Raw genomic sequence first — 12,446 nt, 5'->3', positions numbered from 1 at the left:
CAAACTTATCTTTACAATGTTTTAATTTTCCTAACCAAATGCCCTCAGTTTTTGATCTATTTAATTTTAAACCTGATAGCGTTCCAAAGATTTCAATAATATTAAGAGTGTGACGTACTTCATTTTTTGATTTTAGAAAAAGTGTTGTGTCGTCAGCTAATTGAGAAATCTTTAAACTGTGTGTTTTAGTATCTAACTTAATTTGAAAACCTTTGATGTTGTTGTCTTGTCTTATTCTGCAGGACAAAATTTCTACAGCAATAACAAAAATCAGGGAACTTAACGGGCAGCCTTGTCTAATACCGCGATTAATGTTATATGGTGATGAGACCCACCCATTGTTTAACATACAACCCGTTATGTCTTTGTACAGAGTTTTAACCCATTTGATAAAAGGATTTGGAAGGCCGAATTTCTTGAGTGCTTCATACATAAATGGCCATTCCAATGAGTCAAAGGCCTTGGAAAAATCTATGAAGAGCAATGCTCCTTCAATATTAAAGTATTCTGCATGGTCTATTATGTCTTGAATTTGACGAATGTTGAAACCTATATATCTATTTTTTATGTAACCATTTTGGTCACTATGGATGATTTTAGTTAGTATTGGTTTAAGACGTTGTGCTAAAGAATATGCCATAAGCTTTGTATCAACATTGAGTAAAGTAATTGGTCTATAGTTGTCTAAAAGAAGTGGGTTTCCCTTTTTATATAATAAAGAGACTACTCCTATTTTTTGTAGTGTGCTCATTTCTTCCTTTTGATAGCATGTGTTAAAAACTTTAACAACAATTTCTTTTAAATTTGTCCAGAAGGTTCGATAAAATTCTACACTGATCCCGTCGATGCCCGGTGATTTATTTAATTTCATAGATTTAATAGCTTCTGTACATTCCTTTATGGTAAGCTCCCCTTCTAGATTTTGAGTTTCCTCATGAGAAAGAGTTTTATCTACTTTTGTTTCTGTTATATATTTTTTTATTTCATTTTCATTAGGATTTGTACTTTTATATAAATTTTCATAGAAGTTTTTTTCTAACTTTAAAATTTCAGATGAATCTGTTATAATTTCTCCTTTTTCATTCGTAAGTGCAGAAATATTTTTATGAGTTTGTCTGGATTTTTCAAGGCCTATAAAAAATTTTGTGTTTTTTTCTCCTTCTTCTGTCCATTTTACACGTGATCTAACCTGAGCTCCCTTTGCTTCATTTATGTAAAGGTTCTCTAGTTTTTTCTCAGCATTGTTTATTCTATTTTGAACATTATTATCCTGTAAGTTTTCTGCATTTTCGTTCAATTTTTTTAATGACAGTTCTAATTTAATTATTTCATTTTTATTTTCAGCTTGTTTTTGCCTACAGTATTTAATGGTTATGTCTCTTACTTCAGCTTTAAAAACGTCCCACTTAACTCGAGGATCTACAGCCGTAGTAAGTATTTTTTGTTTATAAGTTTGAATTAAGTTATTAATGAGATTTTGATATTTTGTGTCATTCAATATACTGTTATTAATTTTAAAGAAACCTCGGCCTCTACTGTGTGCTTTGTGTCTTAGCTTTAATGAAATTGCCTGATGATCAGTGTAAGAAATAGCAGCGGGTCTAATATCTGCTGCTGTAATATGTGGTCTTATATCAGAGCTAATAAGAAAATAATCTATTCTGCTTGCTATGTTAAAGTTATTTTTCCTTCTCCAGGTGAACTGTCTTTTGTTTGGGTTAATTTCTCTCCATATATCAACTAACTTATGTTTTTTTATTAATTGTTTCAAACTATTTACAGGTTTATTAAATTTTTGTGTACTTGTACTTTTTCTGTCGTTTTCAGTCAGACTTTCATTTATATCCCCTCCAAGTATTAAAATGCCTAATCTATTATTTTCAATTAAGTTGTTTATTTTTTTGAAGAAAGAATTTCTATTTCTTTGTATATTTGGTGCATAAAAATTAACTAAAGTGAAGATGTTATTATCAAGTTCTACATTAATTAGAATAAACCTGCCCTCCTCATCTTTAATTTCATTTATTATTTTGTGATTTATGTTTTCTTTAATTAAAATTGAAACACCTCTGGATAGGGAATTGCCAAAGCTATGGTATATCTTACATTTAGTTTCACTATTTATTACATTTATGTTTTTATCGGTGAAATGGGACTCTTGAATAAACAAGATGTCACATTTTTGATTTTCACACCAAATATATAGTCTGTCTCGCTTTTCTTTTTTTCCTAGCCCTTGGCAGTTCAAGGAGCAAATATTTAAATTATTACTCATCTAAATAATGAACTATACATGTATTAGCAAAGATTACTACAGAGATATACATCATAACAAACTGTTTTAAGTTGTTGTATACAATACAACTATGACTAAACGTATAATAGTAGTAATGCATGAGTATATATAATATATATGTATCATTATAATATGTGTTTTTTACAATAATACAGTTTTGTACTTGTGCCTGTATGTATATCGGAGCTTGATTTTCAGAAATTACTTTTTCTATTTTCAGATATTTGAATTGTTCAATAAGGAGTGTTCGAGTGCTCATCAACATTATAACTGTGGTCAAATGAAATATATTCTCAACAGTTTTTGATGACGTCTTAAATTTTCCATACATTTGAACCTGGAAATGATATCTTTTTGTGTAGAATTCTTTGGAGATTTTTAAATGTTCACTTAACGCTGCTGTACATGTGTGTATCATGTGTTTTAATAAGATATGGATCTGTACTTCAAGTGAATATACTGCGTCAAAAAGATTAGCATAGCTGGTTGTGGAATATGTGTGTCTTGATAGTATGGTGCAAAAATATATGAGTGCAATTCGTTTCGTACTTCCTGTTTGTGATGCGGTATTTGGTGATATACTACATGTAGTTGCGTACCATATTTGCAATTTTCGTAGGAATATGAAGTGGTTGGTATATTTTCCGATTATCCTTGTTTGAATTGCAGAAAATAGAAGATTTGTTTGTACAATCAGTGCTTACGTGTAATAAAAGCATTTTGGTGATGAACCGAATTAAACAAATACAGCCTAATGACGTGGATAGTAGAACTAGTGATCGTTTCATTTTGTTAACTAGTGAATAAAAGTTTTTTCTTTTTGTTGGTTTAATGCTTGTTTTAAAATTATCTGTTTCTTTCAGACATATGTTTTTGTTGGTATTTTGTGAATAAACATACATATAAGATAAATTACATATTACACTGTTTTCTATTTCTACATCATCATGATCATCAATTGAGAACATATGATCTAGTTTTGTGTCATATTTCTCTTTTTGATTGGTTAATATACATGTACTACTCTTATCAACACAAATACAATATACAATATGTATAGAGGATAAGTAGTTTTCATTTTCGATATCATTATTCAAACACATATAATCTAAATTATATCGTATTTTTTTTTTTTAACATAATAAATAAAAGTCATGAAAAAACATAAAATGAGAACATTGTTTATGTTTACCATAACATCAGTTGGACACATACAATCTATTATTACAAAGGGATACAACAGTTATCGTGCCGAGTTTTTGAGTTAACCCGATGTCTGTTTTAACAGTTTGTTCTTACACAAGCTTTATCAATCCCGTCACCCTCGTTTTTGCCTGTCTTAAGACACCGAGATTGTAGTTCAATTGTTGTTGTTGATGTCTACAATATTTGTATTTCATTTTGTTATAAATTAGACCTTTGGTTTCATCGTTTACATTGTTTCCTATTTTTTTTTTATGTCGGCGCCTTCAATAACCGACCATACGTTATAGGTCTTCTAATTGTTGAAGGTCGTACGATTCGTTTGATTGCTTACATTGATTTCATTTGAACACTGGAAGAAAGTTGCCTCCTTGGTAATCATACCAAATCTTGATATCTTTATATTTTTGTTATTCATTTGAGAAATCGATTTTGTTATAATAAAACACCCATGCAACCACGCATCCCATATTGCTGATAGGACCCGACACAAATATCAATTTCGTGTTTCGGTAGTTAAGCTTGGGATGGTCATTTTAAGATGCATTATTTGAATATAATCTAATATGAAAATTATCATATTGATATATTTATATTTTAATTCTTCTTCAAAATATCTAGTTATTATGACAGATCTACCATCATCAGGGGTCCAACTGTCAATTTAATGTTAAAGTCTTTAACTTTGATCTACTAAGCATATCTCCAATACTTTTATGTTTGCTATACGCAACTATTGGTGCTGTATTGAATATTTGTACACAGTCTTCGTCGAACTGTAATAAATGCCAGTGTTTCATTATACGTTTCTTTATTTTACGTATATATGGATTATATTTAGTTATTAAAACTAACGGAATACTTTGCTTCTCTTTAGATTTGTTTTGTTGTAATAAATCAGTACGGTCAATTGATAAAGCATCAGTAATACTATCATCTATTTCCACGTTATCATAACCCCTATCTAATAATTTCACTTTGAAATTAGTTAGATTGTTTATTAATTTGTTATGATCACTTGTATTTCTAATTTGCCGTATTGCTTCACCTTTAATAAATCCTCTGAATACATGCTGTGAGTGACAGCTATTTCTGTGCAGAAACAGATAAGAATTTGTTTCTTTAAAATGTATTTCGAGGTCAAGAATGCCATATGTTGTAAATCTTTGACCTTTAATTACATCAACATCCAAGAACGACATTTTATCGTTTTTGATTTCATAGGTGAACTTTAATAAGGGGTTATAATCATTTGCTAGACGAAAAAAATCTATAATTTCATCTGATGTTCCATCATATATTATGAATCCATCGTCTCTATATCTGCCATGATAGAATATTTTGTCTTTATATTGAAATGCAGAAATAATTTGATTCATTATTTCAAACATAAGTATGTCACAGATTTCCGGTGAAGGAACTGCACCAATTGCCGTACCTATTACTTGTTTGTAAATTTTCCCATCAAATTCAAATACATTGTTTTCTAAAATAATTCTCAACAAATGTATTAATACATTGACTGGCGGAGCATTGACTTTGAAGTTTGATTTGTCAAAACTGTCATAGGCTCGTTCAACCGCACTCAATAACGCTTCTTGAGGTAGATTAGTAAACATCTGTGTTATATCATATGAAACCAAAAGGCTGTTTGCCATAGGTTTTAATTTCTCAATGATATTAATGAACGATGTAGTATCTTTTATATATGTAGACTGATTTTGAACTATTGGTATAAGAAAATAGTCAACGTAATGACCTATAAGTTCAGTTACAGAACCACACTGTGATATAATTGGTCTGCCAGGTGGAATTATATTTAATTCATTTAATCCATCATGTTGTATTTGTTTAAACGTCTCTGTTTCAAGACGGTGAATTTTTGGGAGAATATAAATTCTCCCTAATCGTGCATCTCTTAATTTTTGACCATTTGTTAAAAATTTAAATGATATTTTGTCGATTATGCCTTGGTCGTATAATGATTTAATATACTCAATGACCTGGATTTTCAGTTCTGCCATGTTAAATGAATCTAATTGGCAGTAATGTTGAGTATTTAGTTGTCTTGTGACTTCTGTTATGTAGTCTAGCCTGTCTAAAATAACACAATTTGAATTTTTATCTGCCTTTTTTATTACTATTGTTTCATCATTTTTCAAATTGCGTAGCGCTATTCTTTCGCCTTTAGTAAGATTGTTTTTTACATTTCTTTCTATTGGTAGAAAAGACAATTCAAGCTTGGTTAAATCTATATAATTTTCCAACGTATGGCACGTAGAGGCAGGTTTATATCCTGTATTGCTACGAAATGGATGAAGGTCAGTTTTTTCTTGACTGAACATATACCGACATCGTAATTTTCTAGCAAATTCATTGTAGTCTTTTAGTATAGACATTTTTGCATTTTTGCTTGATGGCGTTGGTATAAATTTCAAGCCTTTCGCCAACAGGATATATTCCTGATTTGATAATCTGCGTTTTGATAGATTAATTACATGCTTTTTTGCATGTGCAGTTCTTTGCTGCATATTGTATTTATTCCGTTCTTTTTTATTGTAGAATCGGAATTTTTGCTTTTTAGCATTTCTATTAAAACGACGTGCCATTTTTGAGTTCACATTGGGTGATTCTCTTAGCTACGTGCCTTTGTTGAGCTCACATTGGGTGGCTGAAGAATTTTTAGATTTACACATGTTATAAACCTTGAAAGAAGATCCGCCCAAATTCACGTGGGTTGATAGGCGGGGATAAGATAGCAGTGATAAATTGTCCGTGTTGATGATGTATAAATGAGTCACATTGTTTTGTGGAACTTTTCAAAGTAAATCATGTCATGAAGTATTTTCAACTCAAGGCTAAAAGCTTTGTCCACCGGAACAATAAATTAACACCATATACGTATCCCATCAAACAGGAAATGCGGATCATTCTCCATGCAGAAAACGATTCTCGGTAAGGTGCAGTAGGACAGCCGTCCATGAATACATTTTGTTATAATAAAACACCCATGCAACCACGCATCCCATATTGCTGATAGGACCCGACACAAATATCAATTTCGTGTTTCGGTAGTTAAGCTTGGGATGGTCATTTTAAGATGCATTATTTGAATATAATCTAATATGAAAATTATCATATTGATATATTTATATTTTAATTCTTCTTCAAAATATCTAGTTATTATGACAGATCTACCATCATCAGGGGTCCAACTGTCAATTTAATGTTAAAGTCTTTAACTTTGATCTACTAAGCATATCTCCAATACTTTTATGTTTGCTATACGCAACTATTGGTGCTGTATTGAATATTTGTACACAGTCTTCGTCGAACTGTAATAAATGCCAGTGTTTCATTATACGTTTCTTTATTTTACGTATATATGGATTATATTTAGTTATTAAAACTAACGGAATACTTTGCTTCTCTTTAGATTTGTTTTGTTGTAATAAATCAGTACGGTCAATTGATAAAGCATCAGTAATACTATCATCTATTTCCACGTTATCATAACCCCTATCTAATAATTTCACTTTGAAATTAGTTAGATTGTTTATTAATTTGTTATGATCACTTGTATTTCTAATTTGCCGTATTGCTTCACCTTTAATAAATCCTCTGAATACATGCTGTGAGTGACAGCTATTTCTGTGCAGAAACAGATAAGAATTTGTTTCTTTAAAATGTATTTCGAGGTCAAGAATGCCATATGTTGTAAATCTTTGACCTTTAATTACATCAACATCCAAGAACGACATTTTATCGTTTTTGATTTCATAGGTGAACTTTAATAAGGGGTTATAATCATTTGCTAGACGAAAAAAATCTATAATTTCATCTGATGTTCCATCATATATTATGAATCCATCGTCTCTATATCTGCCATGATAGAATATTTTGTCTTTATATTGAAATGCAGAAATAATTTGATTCATTATTTCAAACATAAGTATGTCACAGATTTCCGGTGAAGGAACTGCACCAATTGCCGTACCTATTACTTGTTTGTAAATTTTCCCATCAAATTCAAATACATTGTTTTCTAAAATAATTCTCAACAAATGTATTAATACATTGACTGGCGGAGCATTGACTTTGAAGTTTGATTTGTCAAAACTGTCATAGGCTCGTTCAACCGCACTCAATAACGCTTCTTGAGGTAGATTAGTAAACATCTGTGTTATATCATATGAAACCAAAAGGCTGTTTGCCATAGGTTTTAATTTCTCAATGATATTAATGAACGATGTAGTATCTTTTATATATGTAGACTGATTTTGAACTATTGGTATAAGAAAATAGTCAACGTAATGACCTATAAGTTCAGTTACAGAACCACACTGTGATATAATTGGTCTGCCAGGTGGAATTATATTTAATTCATTTAATCCATCATGTTGTATTTGTTTAAACGTCTCTGTTTCAAGACGGTGAATTTTTGGGAGAATATAAATTCTCCCTAATCGTGCATCTCTTAATTTTTGACCATTTGTTAAAAATTTAAATGATATTTTGTCGATTATGCCTTGGTCGTATAATGATTTAATATACTCAATGACCTGGATTTTCAGTTCTGCCATGTTAAATGAATCTAATTGGCAGTAATGTTGAGTATTTAGTTGTCTTGTGACTTCTGTTATGTAGTCTAGCCTGTCTAAAATAACACAATTTGAATTTTTATCTGCCTTTTTTATTACTATTGTTTCATCATTTTTCAAATTGCGTAGCGCTATTCTTTCGCCTTTAGTAAGATTGTTTTTTACATTTCTTTCTATTGGTAGAAAAGACAATTCAAGCTTGGTTAAATCTATATAATTTTCCAACGTATGGCACGTAGAGGCAGGTTTATATCCTGTATTGCTACGAAATGGATGAAGGTCAGTTTTTTCTTGACTGAACATATACCGACATCGTAATTTTCTAGCAAATTCATTGTAGTCTTTTAGTATAGACATTTTTGCATTTTTGCTTGATGGCGTTGGTATAAATTTCAAGCCTTTCGCCAACAGGATATATTCCTGATTTGATAATCTGCGTTTTGATAGATTAATTACATGCTTTTTTGCATGTGCAGTTCTTTGCTGCATATTGTATTTATTCCGTTCTTTTTTATTGTAGAATCGGAATTTTTGCTTTTTAGCATTTCTATTAAAACGACGTGCCATTTTTGAGTTCACATTGGGTGATTCTCTTAGCTACGTGCCTTTGTTGAGCTCACATTGGGTGGCTGAAGAATTTTTAGATTTACACATGTTATAAACCTTGAAAGAAGATCCGCCCAAATTCACGTGGGTTGATAGGCGGGGATAAGATAGCAGTGATAAATTGTCCGTGTTGATGATGTATAAATGAGTCACATTGTTTTGTGGAACTTTTCAAAGTAAATCATGTCATGAAGTATTTTCAACTCAAGGCTAAAAGCTTTGTCCACCGGAACAATAAATTAACACCATATACGTATCCCATCAAACAGGAAATGCGGATCATTCTCCATGCAGAAAACGATTCTCGGTAAGGTGCAGTAGGACAGCCGTCCATGAATACATTTTGTTATAATAAAACACCCATGCAACCACGCATCCCATATTGCTGATAGGACCCGACACAAATATCAATTTCGTGTTTCGGTAGTTAAGCTTGGGATGGTCATTTTAAGATGCATTATTTGAATATAATCTAATATGAAAATTATCATATTGATATATTTATATTTTAATTCTTCTTCAAAATATCTAGTTATTATGACAGATCTACCATCATCAGGGGTCCAACTGTCAATTTAATGTTAAAGTCTTTAACTTTGATCTACTAAGCATATCTCCAATACTTTTATGTTTGCTATACGCAACTATTGGTGCTGTATTGAATATTTGTACACAGTCTTCGTCGAACTGTAATAAATGCCAGTGTTTCATTATACGTTTCTTTATTTTACGTATATATGGATTATATTTAGTTATTAAAACTAACGGAATACTTTGCTTCTCTTTAGATTTGTTTTGTTGTAATAAATCAGTACGGTCAATTGATAAAGCATCAGTAATACTATCATCTATTTCCACGTTATCATAACCCCTATCTAATAATTTCACTTTGAAATTAGTTAGATTGTTTATTAATTTGTTATGATCACTTGTATTTCTAATTTGCCGTATTGCTTCACCTTTAATAAATCCTCTGAATACATGCTGTGAGTGACAGCTATTTCTGTGCAGAAACAGATAAGAATTTGTTTCTTTAAAATGTATTTCGAGGTCAAGAATGCCATATGTTGTAAATCTTTGACCTTTAATTACATCAACATCCAAGAACGACATTTTATCGTTTTTGATTTCATAGGTGAACTTTAATAAGGGGTTATAATCATTTGCTAGACGAAAAAAATCTATAATTTCATCTGATGTTCCATCATATATTATGAATCCATCGTCTCTATATCTGCCATGATAGAATATTTTGTCTTTATATTGAAATGCAGAAATAATTTGATTCATTATTTCAAACATAAGTATGTCACAGATTTCCGGTGAAGGAACTGCACCAATTGCCGTACCTATTACTTGTTTGTAAATTTTCCCATCAAATTCAAATACATTGTTTTCTAAAATAATTCTCAACAAATGTATTAATACATTGACTGGCGGAGCATTGACTTTGAAGTTTGATTTGTCAAAACTGTCATAGGCTCGTTCAACCGCACTCAATAACGCTTCTTGAGGTAGATTAGTAAACATCTGTGTTATATCATATGAAACCAAAAGGCTGTTTGCCATAGGTTTTAATTTCTCAATGATATTAATGAACGATGTAGTATCTTTTATATATGTAGACTGATTTTGAACTATTGGTATAAGAAAATAGTCAACGTAATGACCTATAAGTTCAGTTACAGAACCACACTGTGATATAATTGGTCTGCCAGGTGGAATTATATTTAATTCATTTAATCCATCATGTTGTATTTGTTTAAACGTCTCTGTTTCAAGACGGTGAATTTTTGGTGAGTTCATACAGACATTGATAAACTATGGAGTTGGGGTGCTGGGATAGGCTTTGACAACGATTTATTGAAATATTTGAGCTATTATCACGCTGTCAGCCTGAGAATTGTTTAGTTGACATCTTGTTGACTTTATGATCTCCTCGTACCACAATAAAGTGGTTATTTGGTGCATTTTGAACACTGCTGCAATTTCCTGTATTTGCTTATTCACTGGAGGAAATATCTATCATCAGCAATGCTAAAAAATTGGGGTTTTACCCACATCGTCTCAAATTGCAATCTGACACTTTAAGGGCAGTCCCACAAGTGATCTGTTATGGCTTTATATTTTATACAGTTTTATAAACAAACTTGAATTACATAAATGCAACTAGCGATGGATATGATTTAACTGAACTGTGTAACATCAGATAAGTCATTGGAAGAAGATAAAACATGTAACGTGTGCCTATACACTTCGTTAGTGATGTTTTTTGACAAACAGCTGTAAAGTGTGTAAATAAAAGTGTAATATCTTATCAGTTCTTGAGTTACGCTTAATTTATAGATAATTGATAGAGCAGAACAAAGAAGGTTAGTTTATCAATGAACCCAATGTAATTATGATGATAAACAAATGTTTACAAATATATCTTTATTTAAAGTTGAGAAATAAAACCATCAAAGATAATTTTTGATATTTGTTTACGATAAGTGGTCATAATTAATACGTTATAATTAAATGCAACGGTTATTATCGGCAATAGCAATAGTGCATTGATAATGTGTTTTTCATTTCTGTCAAAATAGATATTAAATTGGAAAAATATCTATACCGAAAGGTTAAAGGGTTGATTAATTATGTCAATTTCATGTTAAAGTTGTAATACATACATGATAATACAAGGAAAGTAAATGTAAAAACCAATACGTCAGAGATTTTTAGTGAGAGGAATAAGTTGATAAGAAAGTGCTGAGATTTGCAAAACAAAAATGTATGCTTTTTGATTGTCTGATAAATTAAAAAGTCAAATTGTCAAAATGCATCTGGTAAACGTGTTAGTTTATAAAGCAATGAATGGTGATTGGTTGCAATGTCTAGGAGGGATGTTCTCCTCTTCCCCTTATTTAGTTTCCTAATGAGTAACTGATATCTGATTGGTTGGTGAGTTCATACAGGCTTGATAAAGAATCAATATAACATCAAGAAATGAATTGCACACTGCCTTCTGGCGATTTCCTCCGATCTGTAAGCATGGCTAACAGACACTTTAAGAGAGCGAAAAAAACAAAAAAGGCTATCATGAAAAAGGCCTTCTATCAGAAAATAGAAAGATATAGATTCGCTCTCTCAAGAGGAAAAAAATCAATTGAAAAAGCACGTGAATATGTTAAAATATTCACCACTGAAAAAATAAAAGACGATGAGATTTTGTTACTCAGTATAGGATTAAAATATCTACCGTCTCCCTCGACCAAATTTGCAAAATCTAGTATTGCATCAGATTTCAATGAATTTGCAAGAAAACTAAGATGTAAATATCATTTTGACAAGGGTGAAATTTTTAAACGTCATCCCTTTTTTAACAAAATCTGGATATGAACCGGTTATGCAGGAAGTGACTGCAAAACAAAGAAAAGACACATTAATGGTAAAGCCCAAATCTGTATTACAGTGGCCTCCCTTGGTATTCTCAACAGTGTTTTCAAGACAGAAATCACACGTAAAGAACAATATCTTAAATCAATGGGATACATTGAAGGATGACGAAGAGGCAAACATTTTATTTTATTTGATAAAAGACCTCTGTTTGCTTTCCGTATGCATAAAAACTTGAAAGACACAGTAACATCAGCAACTCTGGGTAATTGATATGTTGCAGATTATGAAAATAGTTTCTAAACTTTGTTCGTTAAATTGATAAACAAAGTTAAGTAGATAAAGAGTATAGAAAAATATAA

General features: G+C 31.0%; 3 protein-coding genes across 3 annotated transcripts; all 3 read right to left on the bottom strand.

Moving 5' to 3' along the window:
* Positions 1 to 4,158: 4,158 nt before the first annotated feature.
* Positions 4,159 to 6,108, bottom strand: LOC139497671 (uncharacterized). The gene has a single exon (XM_071285904.1). The coding sequence runs from the start codon at positions 6,106 to 6,108 to the stop codon at positions 4,159 to 4,161; it is 1,950 nt and encodes a 649-aa protein (XP_071142005.1).
* Positions 6,109 to 6,717: 609 nt separating this feature from the next.
* On the bottom strand, positions 6,718 to 8,667 carry LOC139497670 (uncharacterized). The gene has a single exon (XM_071285902.1). The coding sequence runs from the start codon at positions 8,665 to 8,667 to the stop codon at positions 6,718 to 6,720; it is 1,950 nt and encodes a 649-aa protein (XP_071142003.1).
* A 609-nt stretch (positions 8,668 to 9,276) lies between these two features.
* LOC139497669 (uncharacterized) lies at positions 9,277 to 10,512 on the bottom strand. The gene has a single exon (XM_071285901.1). It carries the CDS (start codon positions 10,510 to 10,512, stop codon positions 9,277 to 9,279), a length of 1,236 nt encoding a protein of 411 aa, XP_071142002.1.
* Between the last annotated feature and the right edge of the window lie 1,934 nt (positions 10,513 to 12,446).

This window comes from Mytilus edulis, chromosome 12 (assembly GCF_963676685.1).
Source record: "Mytilus edulis chromosome 12, xbMytEdul2.2, whole genome shotgun sequence".
NCBI lineage: Eukaryota > Metazoa > Mollusca > Bivalvia > Mytilida > Mytilidae > Mytilus > Mytilus edulis.
The sequence above is the reverse complement of the archived record's forward strand: the minus strand, read 5'-3'. Positions and strand labels throughout refer to the sequence as shown.

Excerpts from the sequence above, each read along its gene's own strand:
- LOC139497671 (XM_071285904.1), bottom strand. The coding sequence starts at position 6,108 with ATGGCACGTCGTTTTAATAGAAATGCTAAAAAGCAAAAATTCCGATTC.
- LOC139497669 (XM_071285901.1), bottom strand. The coding sequence starts at position 10,512 with ATGAACTCACCAAAAATTCACCGTCTTGAAACAGAGACGTTTAAACAA.
- LOC139497670 (XM_071285902.1), bottom strand. The coding sequence starts at position 8,667 with ATGGCACGTCGTTTTAATAGAAATGCTAAAAAGCAAAAATTCCGATTC.